The following is a 21439-nucleotide window of genomic DNA, read 5'->3' on the forward strand; positions in this document are numbered from 1 at the left end:
CTCAGCCTCTTTCTTGAGTTTTGCTGCAGCCTCTTTTTCTTCCAACTCTTTTTTCTGTTTGTCTTCCTCTTCTTTCTTAGATATCTCATCAACAGATTTATCCTCTACTGCCATCTTGGGCATAATTGATATTTCAAACCCGCACTCTTGTAGTGGTGCAGCGGGTACAACAAATTCAATAAATTTCTCTTGTACTATTTGTGTTTCTTCAACGTCTTCCTATGAGATAAAGTACATTTTGTGTCAATATAACTTCCTGTAAATACAAAACCTCCCATCCAACATTTATGCCCTTTAACGTTAATCTAGGAAGCCATACTTTACCTCTTTCTTCTCTTCCTCCACCTCCTCAGCTTTCTCCGGCTCTGTGACGGGTTCAGGCTCTTCTTCCTTTGGCGTCGCCTCCTCTTCTTTCACCTCCTTCTCCTCCTCTCTACTCCAGGAGTTGGTGGTTACTTCCTCCTGGGCTGGTTTCTCCTCCTTCTCCTCCTCCTCTGTGCCTCTGTGGCGCTCGCTAGGGAGGGTCTCCTCCTGGCTGTTCTCATTACCATCGGTGATGGTTGGGTCGAACTCCTTCTGTCTATCCAGTGCCTCTTTCAACCTCTTCTGTCTGCGTTCCTCCCGCTTGGCCAGGCGGTCCAGGAGTACCACGTCATCCCCATCACCTGCTGAGGAGCTCAACTCTGCACCGGTGGAGGAGGACTCTGTCTCTGTCACACTGTGGAGTGGAGGGGAAAACAGAATGAATTAGTTGTAGACAAGCTATTGGTTAACACTGGAACTTATATTATTGTTACCAGATGGGTTCTTTCTACAGATCAGGGTCTTGTTCAGTAGGGAGAATGGGGTGGTTCTACCTAAAAATTTGTAGAAGACACTTTTGGTTTTCAAGGATTTGTTCATGTTCTGGGTGCCCTGTGTTCTCTACCTGTGAGTGTTGTTGACATCTGTTGTCACGGTGCTGCTGCTAGACTCCTCCATCTCCGCCTTTTTCATTCGTTCCTCACGAGCGTTTCTCCTACGCTCGCGAGCCACCTCCTCATCATCATCAGTTGTGCTGAAGCCCCTGAAACAAGCCAAGACGTACACATAAATGGGAGATGTTAGCCTTTTGCGTACAATTATTACTGCCATACAAATGACTGATATTATCCCAATGCCTATTGCATATCATTAGGATTCCCATACATACCAAACCATCACTACAATTATTTTCACCTATAGTGGTTCACATAAATTGTAAGAAATCAAATTTTTGTTTCATCAAGCATTATACAGAGGGACATTTATTGGGGCCTAAGCTTCCGGACATTTATTTCCTCCCTAGGGAGTTACTTACATTGTGTCCCAAATGGCACCCTATTCCCTGCTAATTGCACTACTTTTGACCAGAGCCCTATGGGCCCTGGTCAAAAGTAGTGCACTCTATAGGGAATAGGGTCCCATTTGGGATGCAATCTTGGTCTTTAACCAAACATGGAGATAGGGAAGCAGAGAGAAGTGATGTACTGGACTTGGTCTCTGTTACAGTTAGCTACATGGGAGGTGAATGTAAATTGTGTGTATAGAGGCAGGTACAAACATACAGTATGATGGGCTGAGAAGAGCCTAATTCCATCTCCGTTCTTTATACAACACTAAATCTGCCATGTAGTCATGGCCTAATCCTTATGTCCCAAAGTGTGATTATATACATACACATCTTTAAGACACCTTACTGTAGATACAGCCACAGCTTTTAAAAGAGCTGTCTTAAACGGATTCATTTGTAGATGGGTTTACACTACAGACCCTATTGCAAGCATTCACAAAGAACATGCTAAATGGAGCTACACACAGGTTCAGACTAACAGGAAAACGCTAAAGTTCAGACTGCTCATCCGTCTAACCAACAGTCTCGTACTGCTTTGAGAGAGATGATCCAGCCATAGACCTTACACTGCACAGTAGTGCCGAAGGTCTCACAAACTATTCAAAGATGAATTATCAGGTCTCGTCAGTCAAACACGTGACCCTGTACTGATCCACCATGTTGTCTCCCAGTGATCTGACCTCCAGAGCAATTACAGATACGATGGATGGATGGATGGATGGATGGATGGATGGATGCATAGTGTCGTGGTGGAGGAAGGTCAGACTGATAACACACACACAGGTATGCATGTGTTGTGAATCAACACGTCACCGAGATGAAAGAGAGAGAGAATAGGGAGAGCTCCAGAGGGAGCACAATGCTCATCAACTGGACTCCCAGCCAAGATAAAGAGAAACCAAAATCCATATCACGATAACTTGACTGAATTATCATGATAACGATAAATTGAATGACACATTAATGTGGACCACATTTCATTTTTTAAATGTTTTATTAACCTTAAAACTACAACTACAAAATGTTGTAGCTATCAAGTGGTCCATTAACAAACAACCATATTAGCATACTTGTTTCATTTCAAACTTCACATTTCTATGGTAGGGTTATAGATTATTTATCGCAACAAACCATATCAAGAAAATATCCACGATAACTGGTTGGTTTGTTCGGAGTTGATAACTTTTGGTTTATCGTCCCAGCTCTGGAAAGTGGGAGAGTGTGTGTGTGAGAGGATCCGTGGCTGCGGAGCATGCCATGCCGTCTCTCGCCTTGTTTATGAGGTGAGCAGAGAGCTTGAAATGTCCCGTTGATAGAGAATGGGTATAATTTCCACCTGCTCTCTCGCTCTCTCACACAAACAAACACACACTGGGAAGGCAGAAGTAAGGCCACACACACATACAGTACAGTGCATTCGGAAAGTACTCAGACCCTTTGACTTTTTCCACCTTTTGTTACGTTACAGCCTTATTCAAAAATATATTAAATAGCTTTTTTCCCCTCATCATGCTACACACAATACCCCATAATTACAAAGTAAAAACCTTTTTTTTTTTTCTTTTTTTTTACGGAAATATCACATTTACATAAGTATTCAGACCCTTTACTCAGTACTTTGTTGAAGCACCTTTGGCAGTGAGTACCGCCTTGTGTCTTCTTGGGTATGACACTACAAGCTTGGGACACCTGTATTTTGGGAGTTTCTCCCATTCTTCTCTGCAGATCCTCTCAAGCTCTGTCAGGTTGGATGGGGAGCGTCGCTGAATAGATATTTTCAGGTCTCTCCAGAGATGTTCGGCTATGAAAAGCCAACTGACATTTACTCCTGGGGTGCTGACCTGTTGCACCCTCTACAACCACTGTGATTATTGTTATTATTTGACCCTGCTGGTCATCTCTGAACGTTTGAACATCTTGGCCATGTACTGTTATAATCTCAAAAAGGCACAGCCAGAAGAGCACTGGCCACCCCTCAGAGCCTGGTTCCTCTCTAGGTTTCTTCCTAGGTTCCTGCCTTTGTAGGGAGTTTTTCCGAGTTTTTTTTGCTTCTACATCTGCATTGCTTGCTGTTTTAAGCTGGGTTTCTGTATAGAACTGTGACATCGGCTGATGTAAAAAGGGCTTTAAAAATACATTTGATTGAGGTTCGATTGGGTTCAAGTCCGGGGTCTGGCTGGGACACTCAAGGACATTCAGAGACTTGTCTCGAAGCCACTCCTGTGTTGTCTTTGGCTGTGTGCTTAGGGTCATTGTCCTGTTGGAAGATAAACCTTCGCCCCAGTCTGAGGTCCTTAGTGCTTTGGAGCAGTTTCATCAAGGATCTCTCTGTACATTGCTCCATTCATCTTTCCCTCAATCCTGACTGGTTGCAATGACATGTACTGTCAACTGTGGGACCTTATACAGACAGGTGTGTGCCTTTCCAAATCATGTCCAATCAATTAAATTACCGCAAGTGGACTGCAATCAAGTTTTAGAAAGTTATTTATGTTTTTTATATGTAATAAATTAGGAAAAATGTCCATTGTCATTATGCTGTATTGTGATTTATTTTATTTGATATATTTTATAATAAGGCTGTAACGTAACAAAATGTAGAAAAAGTCAATTGTCGCATCGCTACAACTCCCGTACGGGCTTAGGAGAGACGAAGGTCGAAAGCCATTGCGTCCTCCGAAACACAACCCAACCAAGCCGCACTGCTTCTTAACACAGCGCGCATCCAACCCGGAAGCCAGCCGCACCAATGTGTCGGAGGAAACACGGTGCACCTGGCGACCTGGTTAGCGTGCAGTGCACGCGCCCGGCCCGCCACAGAAGTCACTAGTGCGGGATGAGACAAGGACATCCCTACCAGACAAACCCTCCCTAACCCGGACGACACTAGGCCAATTGTGCATCGCCCCACGGACCTCCCGGTCGCGGCCGGCAGCGACAGAGCCTGGGTGCGAACCCAGAGTCTCTGGTGGAAGAGCTAGCACTGCGATGCAGTGCCCTAGACCACTGTTATTTTGAAGTGGAAATGTCTAGGAGCAATAACGGCTCAGCCTTGAAAAATTGTCTTTCCTCACTACCGAGTTCCAAACTTCAGCACAAGAACTGTTCGTCGGGAGCTTCATGAAATGGGTGACCATGGCCGAGCAGCCGCACACAAGCCTTAAATCACTATGTGCAATGCCATGCGTCAGCTGGAGTGATGTAAAGCTCGCCGCCATTGGACTCTGGAGCAGTGGAAACGCGTTCTCTGGAGTGATGAAGCACGCTTCACTATCTGGCAGTCCGACGGAAGCATCTGGGTTTGACGGATGCCAGGAGAATGCTACCTGCTCCAATGCATAGTGCCAACTATACATTTTGGTGGAGGAGGAATAATGGTCTGGGGCTGTTTTTCATGGTTCGGGCTAGGCCCCTTAGTTCCAGTGAAGGGACATTTTAACGCTTGAGCATACAATGACATTCTAGACAATTCTGTGCTTCCAACTTTGTGGCAAAAGTTTAGGGATGGTCCTTTTCTTCTTTCAGCATGACAATGACCCCATGCACAAAGTGAGGTCCATACAGAAATGTTTTGTCAAGATCATTGTGAAAGAACTTGACTGGCCTGCACAGAGCCCTTACCTCAACCCCATCAAACACTTTTGGGATCAATTGGAACGCTGACTGTGAGCCAGGCCTAATCACCCGACATCCGTGCCCGACCTCACTAATGCTCTTGTGGCTGAATGGAAGGAAGTCCCCGCAGCAATGTTTCAATATCTAGTGGAAAGTCTTCCCAGAAGAGCGAAGGCTGTTATAGCAGCAAAGGGGGGGACCAATTTTTTTATTTTTTATTTTATTTCACCTTTATTTAACCAGGTAGGCCAGTTGAGAACAATATCTCATTTACAACTGCGACCTGGCCAAGATAAAGCAAAGCAGTTACACATAAACAAATGTACAGTCAATAACACAATAGAAAAATCTATGTACAGTGTGTGCAAATGTAGAAGAGTAAGGAGGTAGGCAATAAATAGGCCATAGAGGTGAAATAGTTCAAATGTAGCATTAACACTGGAGTTATAGATGTGCAAGTAGATACTGGGGTGCAAAAGAGCAGGAAGGTAAGTAATAATATGGGGATGTGTGCTATTTACAGATGGGCTGTGTACAGGTACAGTGATCGGTAAGCTGCTCTGACAGCTGATGCTTACATTTAGAGAGGGAGATATAAGCCTCCAGCTTCAGTGATTTTTGCAATTCGTTCCAGTCATTGGCAGCAGAAAACTGGAAGGAAAGGCGGCCAAAGAAAGTGTTGGCTTTGGGGATGCCCAGTGAAATATACCTGCTGGAGCATCTGCTACGGGTGGGTGTTGCTATGGTGACCTGAGTGAGCTGAAATAAGGCGGGGCTTTACCTAGCAAAGACTTATAGATGACCTGGAGCCAGTGGGTTAGGCGACGAATATGTAGTGAGGGCCAGCCAACGAGAGCATACAGGTCGCAGTGGTGGGTAGTATACGGGGCTTTGGTAACAAAACGTATGGCACTGTGATAGACTACATCCAGTTTGCTGAGTAGAGTGTTGGAGGCTATTTTGTAAATGACATCGCCGAAGTCAAGGATGGGTAGGATAGTCAGTTTTACGAGGGTATGTTTGGCAGCATGAGTGAAACTAGACATTAATGCCCACAATTGTGGCATGAGTTGAAGTTGAGCTCAATGAGCTCAAGTTGTCAGCTCTGAAATAAAAACAGCAGTCAAAACATCCCAGCGTCTACAACGTGTCCTCGGGCCCAGGCCGTGCTGCAGCGAGGCTCCGTGTGTGTGAGGCTGCACAGGAAATGCAGGGCAGGAGCCGGACTGTGAGAAAACTGCAGGCCCGCCCTTCAGACCACAGTCAGAGCAGGGGCTGATGGGACTTCAGATAATACTGTAGATACCGTACATGCAATGGGCTGTAGTTTCATCCATGAGCAAACAAACAATGCACCGATCGTTGTCTCCTTCATTAAACAGAGAGTGACATACAAAGTGATCACTTCTCACAGTCTCCTGTACCCAACAATACAGATGCTGTCATTTACAGCCTATTCCATTCGACTGTTGACGGAGATGTGACACTTTTAGATTGATACTCACGCTCCAATTGGGAATACTTGGTCTCTTCTGGACATGTTTTAAACCAAGTCTGTAGTATAAAGACAGACTGAAATGTGACAAATCTGTTCTTTATTCTGCAGAGAGGCTGAGATTTTGAAGATATCAATTTCAATGAACTGATCAGTCCAGCGCAAGCGCAGCACTACAGACGTTTTCACACACCGCGATTGCAGAACCCCGCTGCATTATGGTGGCCAAACTCACAGCTAAACTACTGAATCGCTCTCTTTCCCTGCACCCTTTCTATTCTTTCTCTCTCTCTCTCCCTCATCTACACGCTGGCGATGCTTCCTGCTGAGCAATAGAACCATTCCTCTTCGCTGGACGAAAGCCTCTAGATCCAAACTGACATTTAGGCGTGGTCACAGTGGCAGCTTAGATGATGCATTGCAGTAATTCGTGACATTGTCTGGGAACGATTGCACTCACCCTTCAATTCCACACACACACACACACACACACACACACACACACACACACACACACACACACACACAGAGGTCTGAACTCTCCAAACAGCCCAGCCAATCTGTTCACTAATGAATGAGCAAAGCAATCGAGCTCATTAAACAGTCATCACTTCAGCCTGCCGCCAAGTCTTCTGTCTGTTTCTGTCTACTGCACAGGGCCTGCTGGGCCAACACATGGATATGCTCAGACAAAGACAGAAACCATTAACAGTACATATCCTGTGCTTTCACACATACACTCACACAGATGCTTGGATATATTTTTAGTAAGAAATGGTTCCAGAAAGGATTCTTTGGCTGTCTCCATAGGAGAACCCTTTTTGGTTCCAGTTTAGAACCCTTTTTGTTCCAGATATAATTATTTTGGGTTCCACGTAGAACCCTCTGTGTAAACGGTTCTACATGGTTCTCAAATGGGTTCTACCTGGAACCAAAAGGGGTTCTTCAAAGGGTTCTCCTATGGGGACACCCGAAGAACCCTTTTAGGTTCTAGATTGTACACTCTTCGGGGGGAAAAAAGGTGCTAACACATCAACACACACACACAGTACACACACTCAAATTGTACAAGCACAACTGGTCATTATCTGTCTACAAGCCCATATATGGTTGCTGGACTATGGGAGGTTCAGGAGGAAGGGAAAGTGCCTCATGACTCTGCACAATGTAAACACTGCATACCAAGGAATCGCCAGTCTCATTCAAACAAACCTCGAATGCTGTTCATTTATTCTCCATAAAACATCATTATAACAAACGGATATATTCACAGTAAAAAGCAGATTTCCTAAACAATGGAAAGTGTAACGGAATACGTAAGGTTTAATCATAAGCAGAATCGATTGATTGCCTGCCAATGGCGACACAGAACAAAATGGACATCTAGGCAAGCCTGCATCTGTTCAAGTTAGAATGACTTAGAAGCTAATGTAGAGTGATGGTTGCCCATACCAAACAAACAACAGTACCTGTTAGCAAGCAAGGAGAGATGAGCAACCCTAAAATCTGAAGAAATGGAAGCCTCTAGGAGCCAAAAACAAATCCATTGCCAAAATAGAACATTTATAGAGTTTGTTTGTTTGTGTGCAGTAAGTCAGTCAGTCAAACAGTCAGGTTTCGAATAGAATTGGACTAACAAATCAGATTGATGTCGGGGGATAGGAGACGGGCCCAAAGCTGTCTGGAATGACTTCTCCTGTTATCCTGTGTGTGCATACAAGTGTACCTGCATGACAATAAATGCTAAATGAGGTTTACCAGTAAAAATGCCCAGTGATAAGGATGAATTTGGCAAAGAGATCAGAGAACTCTTACTGGGTTCAGATGAGGCAATGGGCTTAACTGGAGGAGAGCACACATTTGGGTTTAAAGCTCATCCACTCATCCACCATATTAGATCAAATCACATTTTATTTGTCAAATACTTTGTAAACAATAGGTGTAGACCGTCAGTGAAATGTGTGTGTGTGTTTGCGTGTGTGTAAATGCGTGTGTGTGTGTGCGTGTGTGTGTGTGTGCGTGTGTGTGTGTGTGTAAATGCATGTTTGTGTGTGCGTGTTAGACAGACAGGTCACTCACTTCTCTGCATCTAGACGCATTTGCTCACGCCTCTGCCTCCTCAATTCCATGCGCTGGTCAAAGTCGTCATCCATGGTGGCCTGGGAGCGTTTCTTCTGTGTTCAGACTGAAAGAAACCAACACAGACTGGTAAAAGTTTAACATCATTACACATTTACACAACTTCTATGCCGTAAGTCTCTGTACAGAGGTCAGTATGCTGAAATGGGGACGTGCAAAAAGGTTTTCATTGATGCCGTGAGGGAAAATGCCAAATCTAGCCCCAACACTTTCAATGTTTAACTCCAAATGACATAACCTTTGACCTTACATCATAAGAACCCTGACAGTGACATCATTGGTGATTAAGTGCCTGTAACTCATTCACATTAAGTAGCATGACACCGTAAAGACCTGCACAAACATTTGGGTGCTTAAAGCTGCTGCGGTATAACCAACCCCTGCTTTTCTTACATCAGAGCTCTTAGTTGTCACACCTAAAGCCGCAAGAAATATCAGAAATAAATATATATAAATAGAAATCAAATAAATAATATGAATAAATAGAAATATGATGAAATATCATAATCATTATCATCATCATTCCAATTACAATTCTCTGTGACTAACTAGGCTAACTGGGATGGGAACTCTATCAAACAAAACAGGCAAAAAGTAAAGACAAAACACAAGATAAGCTCCCCAGTCAACACAGAAACACACTAACATTCACTGGACATGACTCGAAGTAGGACCACCCAAGAAACATTCAACACTCAGCATTATGACATTCCCTGGCTCTCTATGGGCTACTGAATAGTAGGGAAAAAATCCCATAGCTATACAATACCTTAGCTGTAGTGAGTAGCGGACGCTTAGGTTTAGTCCATGGGCAGCACTCCCTCCTCTCTCAGTATATCAACTCCACAGTCTGGTTTATATCTCAGCTCTCTCTGCTACAGCACAAAGAATTCCTGCTTGCTCTTTCAGCAACTATAACTACCAGAAAAGGCAAAGCCTGTCTCTTCCCTCTCTCTCTCTTGCTCAGCCTCCCTCCCTCCTTACTCTCTTGCTTGCTCCCTCCCTCCCCTCTCTCTCTCTCTCTCTCTCTGTCTTGCGCAGACTATCTTACTCAAACTATTCTCTCTTGTTTTGCCTTCTCCTTTTCACACGCTCCTGATGTCTCTTCCCCTCTCTCCCTCTAGCTCTCCGTCTATCCCCCTCTTTTTTCTCTTTTTTTCTTTCCATCTCTGCCTCTCTCTCAACCCCTCTTTCCCTCTACCTTTCTCTCTTACTCCTTCGCTCACCATTCTCTACCTCCCTCCTACAGTATCTACATTTTCTTTTTAGCCTGCTTGTGTTTACAGAGCTGTCACTGGTTAGCTAAACTCAGCAGCGCTGGTTGGAATAGGGTGTTAAAGGCAGGCAGGCAGCAGGCAGCCAAGCAGGCAGACAAGCAGGCAGGCAGTCTCCTAGATTGTTTCAGAGGCCTTCACTTCCTCTGAGTGGCCAAAACTACCCGGCAACCGATTTTCCAGCCCACAGAGTGGACCAGAGTCGGGGCAGAGACAGGACAGACAAACATGCCAAGAAGATACAGTACGGCCCTAGGACAGTACTATACAGGGTTGCAGATTGTATTCCCTCGATTCACTTCCTTCCCTCTCCCTCTGTGCTGCAGAAGCCATTGTCTATGGCATTCACATAATGCCATAATGTCATTATGAGAAAGAAAAACAAACAGAAGTATTTTAGCATTTACAGCATTTGGTTTTGGACTTTTTCAACTTTTCAAAAGTGTGTGGGTATCTATTTTTCTCATCATGAACACACTTATCTTGCCAGAAAGGGGGGAAAAGAGCATCTGAAAATGCATTACATATCGTAAAAGTAAATAACAAAAGATATTAAAGAGATAATAGTACAATGGCTATCTCTGCCAAAGCATATTTACTAAATATCTATAAAACACTGTTAGTTCATGATAATAAATCTGTATTTAGGATGGTATAGCCAGGCAGGCCAGGGGGTCATTTAGTGAAGTGCAGTCCATTGTGTAACACTGTAAGCCTGTAAAAACCTTACAACTTACAAATGAAAAAACTCTTACTGGCTGGCTGATAGAGCTCCAGGCATGACTCCAACACCATCATTAAGTTTGTAGATGACACAACAGTGGTAGGCCAGATCACCGACAACGACGAGACAGCCTATAGGGAGGAGGTCAGAGACCTTGCCGTGTGGTGCCAGGACAACAACCTCTCCCTCAACATGATCAAGACAAAGGAGATGATTGTGGAACTAACTCAGGAAAAAGAGGACCGGGCATTCTCATCGACGGGGCTGCAGTGGAGCAGGTTGAGAGCTTCAAGTTCATTGGTGTCCACATCACCAACAAACTAACATGGTCCAAGCACACCAAGACAGTCGTGAAGAGGGCATGACAAAACCTATTCACCCTCAGGAGACTGAAAAGATTTGGCATGGGTCCTCAGATCCTCAAAAGGTTCTACAGATACACCATCGAGAGCATCCTCCTGACTGGTTGCATCACTACCTGGTATGGCAACTGCTCGGCCTCCGACCGCAAGGCACTACAGAAGATTGTACTGGTCCATACGTACTTCACTGGGGCAAAGCTTCCTGTCATCCAGGACCACTATACCAGGCAGTGTCAGAGGAAGGCCCTAAAATTGTCAAAGACTCCAGCCACCCTAGTCATAGGATGTTCTCTCTGCTACCGCACGGCAAGAGGTACCGGAGCGCCAAGTCTAGGTCCAAGAGGCTTCTAAACAGCTTCTACCCCCAAGCCATAAGACTCCTGAACACCCAATCAAATGGCTACCCAGACTATTTGCATTGCTCCCCCCCTTCTTTTACACCGCTGCTACTCTCTGTTGTTATCATCTATGCATAGTCACTTTAATAACTCTACCTACATGTACATATTACCTCAACTAATCGGTGCCCCCGCACATTGACTCTGGACCAGTACCCCCCTGTATATAGCCCCGCTATTGTTATTTTACTGCTGCTCTTTAATTACTTGTTACTTTTTTTCTTTCTTATTCATATTTTTTATAACTGTATTGTTGGTTAGGGGCTCGTAAGTCAGCATTTCACCGTACGGTCTACACCTGTTGTATTCGGCGCATGTGGCTAACACAACTTGATTTGATTTGAACTGAGATCTGTCAGAGCAGCCCCATTTCTTAAATTATACACCACAATAATAGCTGAAAATTATTTGGCGTACAAATTTGATGATTCTATGTTCACAAGTGACTGACTGACTTAGGCTGTTAATTGGAGGTTGTGTTGTTCAGAGAGAGTCTGCTTCCACTGTGAAGAGACTTGATTGGCAGATACAAAAATAGAGTAGTCGATGAGGAATAAACAGATGCTGAAAGAAGGGATTTATGGGCTAGTGCCTTCAGCCTTTCATTGAATTACTCAGCTGGAGTACGTGTGTACTTCTGACATGAATAGACCAGGCATGCTTTGGAAATGCCAGAACCACAACACTGGAAATAAATGGACACTTATTCCTTAGTGGTATTGTATCTTCAAAGCAGTGTTTCCCTTAGTAGTAGCTAATTTATCAAATTCCATCCGTTACCTTCAAAGAGTTCTAATAGCATAGACAAACAAGGTAATCAAACAAGGTAATCACAACCTGTTATGGTTTTGTAAAGTACCTGTGTATTCTATTTTGACATAATCCTGATACTGACTTGGCATGTCATTGACAGCTCCCTCTACTGTAAATTCACATTAAGTTGACAGTCGCTGTGCTCACTGCCAGTAATGTCTACTGTGAGAAGAACAGAGTAAGGGTGTGGGAGAAAAGAGTAGTCACGAAGCAAGCAGTTCACTGACAGTAATGTCTACTGTGAGAAGAACAGAGTAAGGGTGTGGGAGAAAAGAGTAGTCACGAAGCAAGCAGTTCACTGACAGTAATGTCTACTGTGAGAAGAACAGAGTAAGGGTGTGGGAGAAAAGAGTAGTTACGAAGCAAGCAGTTCACTGACAGTAATGTCTACTGTGAGAAGAACAGAGTAAGGGTGTGGGAGAAAAGAGTAGTTACGAAGCAAGCAGTTCACTGACAGTAATGTCTACTGTGAGAAGAACAGAGTAAGGGTGTGGGAGAAAAGAGTAGTTACGAAGCAAGCAGTTCACTGACAGTAATGTCTACTGTGAGAAGAACAGAGTAAGGGTGTGGGAGAAAAGAGTAGTTACGAAGCAAGCAGTTCACTGCCTGTAATGTCTACTGTGAGAAGAACAGAGTAAGGGTGTGGGAGAAAAGAGTAGTTACGAAGCAAGCAGTTCACTGACAGTAATGTCTACTGTGAGAAGAACAGAGTAAGGGTGTGGGAGAAAAGAGTAGTTACGAAGCAAGCAGTTCACTTCCAGAAAATGTTGGCATAGAACAGCTAATAAAAATAAATCAAAACAGCTCGTTTTTGTTTGCGGCTCCAGTTTCCTGTGGATTTTTTTAACATCCTAGAATATATGTGTTTAAGAAGGGAGAGGCTGCGATCAATTTCAATTCGTGCTTGGCTGTATGACAAACCCTAGTCCATAAAATAATAATGATACAGTAATACCTAATAATATTTCTGGAAGGATACATCAAAACTCCATAAGTTGGAATAGTGGAGTGTGTACAAGTAGGCTAATTGCCTAAATAAAGTAAACACCAACATAAAGTGTCTTAATAGGGCCATCGGGCCACTACGAGCCAGAACAGCTTCAATGCACCTTGGCATAGATTCTACAAGTGTCTGGAACTCTATGGGAGGGATGCGACACCATTGTTCCATAACAAATTCCATCATTTGATGATGGTATTCTCATTTCATTGTCATCAAACCATTCAGTGACCACTCGTGTCCTGTGGATGGGGGCAATGTTTCCTCAAATTCTGGGGGGCACTGAGCAAATTTTAGATCTTGTGAGCGGAATCTTGAATGCTGTGAGAATTTTGTGCAACTCCTGAGGCGTGTTTACAATGAAGACTGAGGCTTTACCCTTACAGTTTTAGACAGTAACCAATAGGCTATTGTAGCTATTTGAGCATAATGTAGGCTTGCCAACCAACCCAATGGAGCAAATCCCATTACATTTTCACAAGGAAATATCTTTTGATTTCTATGATATAGCCTTCAGTAGTCTATATGTAGTGTTCAATGCAGGCTTAGATTGCATGAGACGTTTAATTATTATTACCATACAGAGATTTGGACAATGGGGTCTACCCCCTTTGCCTATTGGCTTATTTGCATATTCAAACATGTCTCAAAATACAACCCTGCCCCTTTAAGACCTAAGCGTTTTACCTGACTGGCTTTTCAAAGACAGCTTGAAATATAGCCTACACGTGTCATGCTCTTGTAGGAAGCAGTAACTCATTGCTGTCCTATACTTATCTATAACTGGGCTAATAACTCCCTAACTAGCAAAGAATAAAAACAAATGTTGATCTTGAACCGATGTGAAAAGCGCATAAACTCGAGGGTGATTGAAAGACTGCTCGCGCCAAAAGATTCTGCTCCGTTGCGATCTAGCTCTGCGTACAACAAAACCACAGACTCAATATTAGATTTGTTTAGGTTTGTTGCACTGATAAGGGGCTGATATTTTTCGATTCGATCACAGGAAAAACGATCTATATAGTGCAAACTAATCGGGCGAATTCAGTGAAGTTCAATCTCTTGCATCTCTGCGTAGCATGGCATTTCTTCTGCACCGCAGTCTTGGAGGTGCGCTATCGTGCACGCGCGCAGTTTAACAGGAACATTGGATGGGAGCATTATAATTTTCTATTTTACTTTTTTTTTTTTTTACTTAGGCAAGTCAGTTAAGAACAAATTCGTATTTACAATGATGGCCTACACCGGCCAAACCCGAGCAACACTGGGCCAATTGTGCACCGCCCTATGGGACTACCAATCACAGCGGTTGTGATACAGCCTGCATTACTCGAGTGCTTCCATTGTTTTGGCCATTACCTGTATATTTGACTGCTTTGTGCCTTTTCTCCCTTGTAGCTGTGTTCGAATACCCATACTGTATACTACATATTATTAGTTCATTTTAGTATACTGTAAATGAATGGTATCCTTTCAGTTGAGCGTACAAGCACTTCACCTGTCTACTGGAAGTTGAGTGTGTTCGTAAATTCATTCTGGAGTGCCAGAATGTGCACTGGGCGTTCGTAAATTAAGAGCGTTGTCATATTGTCAGTTCGTAAATTCAGAGCGTTTCGCCCTCAGAGCGCACACTGGCCGAGGAGTTGGGTTGATCCGAGCATTCTGACCTCACAAAGGCAGTCAAGCACCCAAGCGAACTGGCTAACTTTCTAGCTACTTCCAGACAAATGAAAGGACACCTCACTCCGACCATGCTAATCACTAGCAGCGTTTGTTTGGCTGTTTTTATGTGTGCTTGAGGCAACAATTTAATTACGCCTTTTTGCCAATATTTACTGACACTCAATGAGAGTTATATATAACTGCTCTGGCACACTCAGGCGAGAGTGCTCTGAAATCAGAGCAGATAGCCAGAATTAACAATGTCCATTGAGAATGCACAACGACTATACAGCTTAGCTAAAATAAGAATGACATGTATAATCAAGTCAAACATTGGGTAATTATTTAGATAGCATATAGTTAATATACTGACAAATTCAATGTATTAGTAGCCAACTAACATACCTGCGGTACATACTGCTGTAATGATATGCGGTTTGTAAAGTGCTGACTACACCGCTCACATCGCATGCACGAGCGGTGCAAAAATACATGTAGAAATCTATATTATTCAATTATTGCACCAACGAGCGTCTGCGTTGCCATAGGCTAAAATAGAAGTCAGTTCTATTTCTGACACAGATCGCACTGCAAGTCCTGCCTCTCCCATCTCCTCATTGGTTTATAGAAGCAGGTACCTTGGTTGGTTATACCCACGTGGGTGACTGAAAAACGGTCGGTGGTGGCAATGCACCTAATTTATGAAAGATGCCAATCACAATATAAAGTCGAGAAGAAAAAGCCTAGGAGGAGAGATGACTAGAAACGAGTCGGTTGACCGTTTTGTGTGGATTAATTGTCGGAGTAGAGGACCTTGTGCATTTCAGGTAAAATAACTTTAAATCTCAGGACAAATTAGCTAGCAAGAGCAAGCTAGCTAAATAGGACAAATTAGCTAGCAAGAGCAAGCTAGCTAAATAGGACAAATTAGCTAGCAAGAGCAAGCTATCTAGCTAAATTGCCATAAAGGTTGACTGCTTTTCAACCTGTCCCCAAATGAATAATTTGTTCAGAAGTTGTTTTGATAGTTCAACCTGCATGTCGTGATGACGTTTGGTGTGGGGGGACAAAATACATTTATGCACGACGGCGCAAGTGCGCAGCCGGTTTGGGTTCTGTGTAAGGATAGCGTAGCGAACAAATTGTCAGCCAACATAACGTAATGTAACTTATTTGAAACGCCATTACTTTATTACATTGCGCAACATTCATATTTTGTTAGAATTAGTTAAAGCAGTGAATTTGTACCCGCTCTCGGACTTCGACTACACATTCTGACATTTTCTTCTAATCTGAAAACTTCGAAGCCACACCCATTTTCTTAAAATGCCATTATGGGCCTTAAAAGCACAGAAAGTGTCCACTGCTTGTATACTTCGTATTTTGGTGAATTTAGTACGACATCCAGGATCTTTAGGCATACTAACTATTCGTACTATGACCAATAAGCATACTCAACTTAAGTCACAATAGTACAGCTAGTGCAGTTACAGCTTGTTACATGGCAAAGCTATCAGGTATGAAGGGAAGACCCAGATGCAGACCACGTCGAATAAACAATAGTTTAATGTTCCAAACAGGGGCAGGCAATGGACAGGTCAAGGCAGGCAGGGGTCAGAAAACCAGAGGTGGGGCTACAGTACCGGACGGCAGGCAGGCTCAGGGTAAGGTCGAGATTGGTAATCCAGAGGGGGCAGAGGTACCAGTCGAGAGGCAGGTGGGCTCAGAGTCAGGACAGGCCAGGGTAAAAACCGGGAGGGCGAGAAAAGAGAGACTGGAAAAAGCAGGCGCTGAGACACAACCCGCTCGGGTTGACTTGAACATACAAGACGAACTGTTGCTGACAGACAGAAAACACAGGTATAAATACACAGGGGAAGATGGGTGACACCTGGAGGGGGGTGGAGACAATCACAAAGACAGGTGAAACAGATCAGGGTGTGACAAAAGAGCAGGCAAGCGGTCTTTTACGGTTTCACTGGGGGCACTTCCTTTCCCCGGCTGTCTCACTAGTGTGGCCTGGGTAGTGTTTAGTATGAAGAAAAGTTTTTGAAACGGAGTCAAATGGGGAGGTGGTACTTGCATCTGTTCAATTAGAACACAAAGCTCTGGAAGATATCATGCTGGGATTTCTTTGCAGACAATTTAAGCATATCAGTGAATCAAGTGCTGCAGTTTGAGTATATCTAAGAGCAATTTATAAACAAATAGATCCACATGAATGTTTAATGTACCCAATAGATCTGTAAGATTCTAGTACTGGAGACAGAAATAGTCGCAGCAGAATCAGAGAACCCACTGGGCACAGACTTCAATTCAACGTCTATTCCCACAGTGGTTCAACGTCATTTCATTGAAATGTGTTGTGTAGTGGCTTTGCTGGCATGCATCCGCATTTATTTATTTATTTTTTGCCCCCCAAGATTTACATACTAAAATCGCCCCTGTGTGAGCTCTGGGTCATGTGTGGGTCATGTGACTTATCATCACTCTTCATACGACTGCCTATTCCGCCCCCTTGTTTGCTGTCCCTACTCACGTTGACAAGCTACAACTTTCAATTCCAGTGGTGAAATATGTGCTCGGAGAGGAGTGACAGGACTGAACAGCGAAAGTTTATGAAATCACACCAATCTCAACATCCACAGCGATCAATCAGCCTTATAGCAAACCAAGCAGTGGCACTGCCATTCTGTTGTTTTTTGAAGGAGTGGACCTTTAAACTTAGCCTTATATGGTAATGTAGGATGTCTACCCAGTTATAGATGGTCTACTTCAGTGCTGCAGTCCCATTACATGTTTTATCTTTGATATCTGATCTTAAGAGGGGGCCACAAGGACAGCACAATGCATTAGAGCAGGGCACTAGTGTATTCTGGTTTAGATTTCACAATGACCAACACCATATACAGTAACAGAGGCTTAAAACCCGAGCAGTCCGGAACAGGCCTGTAAACCACTTCAACATATCAAACTCAAGTGTATATTTGCCAGAGCGCACCCTTTTTAAACCAAATGTTAGTTTAAGAAGGTGATAGTTCTGACAAGTGTTTTTGACTCCCCTACAGAAAGCAACATTGAAGATATACTTAGTGTTCAGTCTGTCTATACATTGTCTCTCAAAATAACAATAACGGAATATAAATCCAATGTTTGAGAGTATTGCCAATGTCTAAACCAGTGTGATGACTTGTATTTTTTACTTGGCACATGGCAATTTTAACGGCAACAGTTATTTTTATGTGCACCACGTCAGCGCGCACCGCCTCAATTTGATGGAAATACTTCTCTAATGGGAAAATGTTTTTATGCAGAAAATCTGTTGCCAATGGAATGGAAACATGGCTCCTGACTCCAAAATCTGACTTTACATCAATCTTAAGCAATGCATCCAACACATCATTTTGAAAGTTGTTGAAATGAAAACAAAAGATTCACTAGAAGTTGACTGATCTTCCATCGAGTCAACTGGAGGAGATTACGCCTTCCTAATATTGTGTTGAACCCCATTTTGCCGTCAGAACAGCCTAAATTCATCAGGGCATGGACTCTACAAGGCGTCGAAAGCGTTCCACAGTGATGCTGGCCAATGTTGACTCCAATGTTTCCCACAGTTTAGTTGTCTGGATGTCCTTTGGGTGGTGGACCACTCTTGATAGAAACAGGAAAGTGTTGAGCGTGAAAAACCCAGCAGCGTTGCAGTTCTTGACACACTTAAGCTGGTGCGCCTGGCACCTACTACCATACCCCGTTCAAAGGCACTTAAATATTTTGTTTTACCCTTAAACCTCAATGGCACACAAACACAATCCTTCTTTAACCGGTCTTCTCCCCTTCATCTACACTGATTGAAGTGGATTTAACAGGTTACACCAATAGGGGATCATGGCTTTCGCCTGGATTCACCTGGTCATTCTATGTCATGGAAAGAGCAGGTGTTCCTAATGTTTGTAAACTCAGTGTATACGGTGCATTCGGGATAATATTTAGACACCTCAACTTTTTTCATATTGTTACGTTACAGCCTTATTCTGAAATAGATCATTTTTTCCCACTCATCAATCTACACATAATACCCCAAAACGAAAAAGCAAAGAGAAGTTTTTGCAAATGTACAGTATACATACTGAAAAATCACATTTACAGAAGTATTCAGACCATTTACTCCGTAATTTGTTGAAGCACCTTTGGGAGTGATTACAGCCTCGAGTCTTCTTGGGTATGATGCTACAAGCTTGGCAAACCTGTATTAGGGAAGTTTCTCCCATTTCCCTCTGCAGAAGAGATGTTCAATTGGGTTCAAGTCCGGGCTCTGGCTGGGCCACTCAAGGACATTCAGAGACTTGTCCCGAAGCCATTCCTGCATTGTCTTGGCTATGTGCTCAGGGTCATTGTCCTGTTGGAATTTGAACATTCACCAAAGTCTGAGAACCTGCTCCAGAGCACTCAGGACATCATCAAGGATCTCTCTGTACTTTGCTCCATTCATCTTTCCCTTGATCCTGACAAGTCTCCCATTCCCTGCCACTGAAAAACATCTCCACAGCATGATGCTGCCACCACCATGCTTTACTGTACGGATGGTGCCAGGGTTCCTCCAGACGTGACGCTTGGCATTCAGGTCAAAGAGTTCAATCTTGGTTTCATCAGACTAAAGAATCTTGTTTCTCATGGTCTGAGAGTCCTTAAGGTCCCTTTTGGCAAACTTCAAATGGGCTGTCGTGTGCCTTTTACCGAGGAGTGGCGTCCATCTGGCCACTCTACCATAAAGACCTGATTGGTGGAGTGCTGCCGAGATGGGAGAACCTTCCAGAAGGACAACCATCTCCACAGAGGAACTCTGGAGCTCTGTCAGAGTGCGTATCGGGTTCTTGGTCACCTCCCTGACCAAGGCCCTTCTCCCCCGATTGCTCAGTTTGGCTGGGTGGCCAGCTCTAGGAAGAGTCTTGGTGGTTCCAAACTTCTTCCATTTAAGAATGATGGAGCCACTGTGTTTTTGGGAACCTTTAATGCTGTAGACATTTTTTTGGTACCCTTCCCCAGATCTGTGCCTCGACATAATCCTGTCTCTGAGCTCTACGGACAATTCCTTCAACCCCATGTCTTGGTTTTTGCTCTGACATGCATTGTCAACTGTGGGACCTTTATATAGACAGGTGTGCGCCTTTCCAAATCATGTGTAATCAATTGAATTTACCACAGGTGGACTCCAATCAAGTTGTAGAAACATCAAGGATGATCAATGGAAACAGGATGCACCTGAGCTCAATTTCAAGTCTCACAGCAAAGGTCTGAATACTTATGTAAATGTGATATTTCAGTTTAATACATTTGCTAAAATTTCTAAAACTGTTTTCACTTTCTCATTATGGGGTATTGTGTGTAGATTGATGAGCAGTTTTATTTATTTAATCAATTTTAGAACAAGGCTGTAATGTAACAAAATGTGGTAAAAGTCCAGGGGTCTGAATATTTTCTCGAATGGACTGTATACCTCACAAGCGACCCATTATAAGACTATACAATTAGCCTATTAAAATGTTATCTGGCTCGATAAAGATAATTCAAGTATGCAAGCTAGCATTAGGCAATTAGTTGACGTTGACTACCAGACCAGCTTATCCGACACCCTAGACCCACTGCAATTTGCATACCTCCCCAATAGATCCACAGATGATGCAATCGCCATCGCACTGCACACTGCCCTATCCCATCTGGACAAGAGGAATGCCTATGTAAGAATGACATAGACTACAGCTCATCCTTCAACACCATTGTACCCTCCAAGCTCAGCATTAAGCTTGGGGCCCTGGGTCTGATCCCTGCCCTGTGCAACTGGGTCCTGAACTTCCTGTAGGCAGCAACATCTCCACTACGCTGATCCTCAACACAGGGGCCCTACAAGGGTGCGTGCTCAGCCCCCTCCTGTACTCTCTGTTTATCCATGACTGCGTGGACACGCACGTCTCAATCTCAATCATCAAGTTTGCAGACGACAGAGGTGGAGGTGAGGGCCCTCTCCCTCAGCATCAACAAAATGAAGGAGTAGATCGTGGACTCAGGAGACAGCAGAGGGAGAACGTCCCCGTCCGCATTGACGGGGCCACAGTGGAGAAGTTCAAAAGATTCAAGTTCCTCGGCGTATACATCACTGATCATCTGAAATGGTCCACCCACACAGAGTGTCATGAAGAAGTTGCAACAGCCCCTCTTCAACCTCAGCAGGCTGAAGAAATTCAGCTTGGTCCTTAAGACCCTCAAACTTTTACAGATGCACCATTGAGAGCATCCTGTCGGGCTGTATCACTGCCTGGTACGGCAACAGCGCCATCCTCAACCACAGGGCTCTCCAGAGGGTAGTGCAGTCTGCCCAACGCATCACCGGGGGCACACTGCCTGCCCTCTGGGACATCTACAGCACCCAATGTCACAGGAAGGCCAAAAAGATCATCAAGGAACCGAGCCACGGCCTGTCCACCCCGCTACCATCCAGAAGGTGAGGTCAGTACAGGTGCATCAAAGCTGAGACCAAGAGACTGAAAAGCAGCTTATATCTCAAGGCTATCAGAATGTTAAATGGTCACC

General features: G+C 43.9%; 1 protein-coding gene across 12 annotated transcripts in view; it reads right to left on the reverse strand.

The window, feature by feature from the left end:
• Positions 1-21439, reverse strand: part of LOC109888920 (non-muscle caldesmon) — a 62796-nt gene that overhangs the window by 22090 nt on the left and 19267 nt on the right. For 2 of the 12 annotated variants that reach the window (XM_031823185.1, XM_031823182.1), the window contains exons 1-4: positions 9391-9579; positions 8562-8667; positions 929-1066; positions 325-718 (exon numbers count right to left, since the gene is read on the reverse strand). In XM_031823185.1, coding sequence (XP_031679045.1) covers positions 325-718; positions 929-1066; positions 8562-8635 — 606 coding nt within the window. In that variant the 5' untranslated portion in view covers positions 8636-8667; positions 9391-9579. Of the gene's footprint in view, positions 220-324; positions 719-928; positions 1067-8561; positions 8688-8999; positions 9038-9390; positions 9618-21439 lie in introns of those variants that run through there. The other 10 variants (XM_031823186.1, XM_031823184.1, XM_031823177.1 and 7 more) reach the window with 9 other exon arrangements.

Source organism: Oncorhynchus kisutch, linkage group LG4, assembly GCF_002021735.2.
Source record: "Oncorhynchus kisutch isolate 150728-3 linkage group LG4, Okis_V2, whole genome shotgun sequence".
Taxonomy (NCBI): Eukaryota; Metazoa; Chordata; class Actinopteri; order Salmoniformes; family Salmonidae; genus Oncorhynchus; species Oncorhynchus kisutch.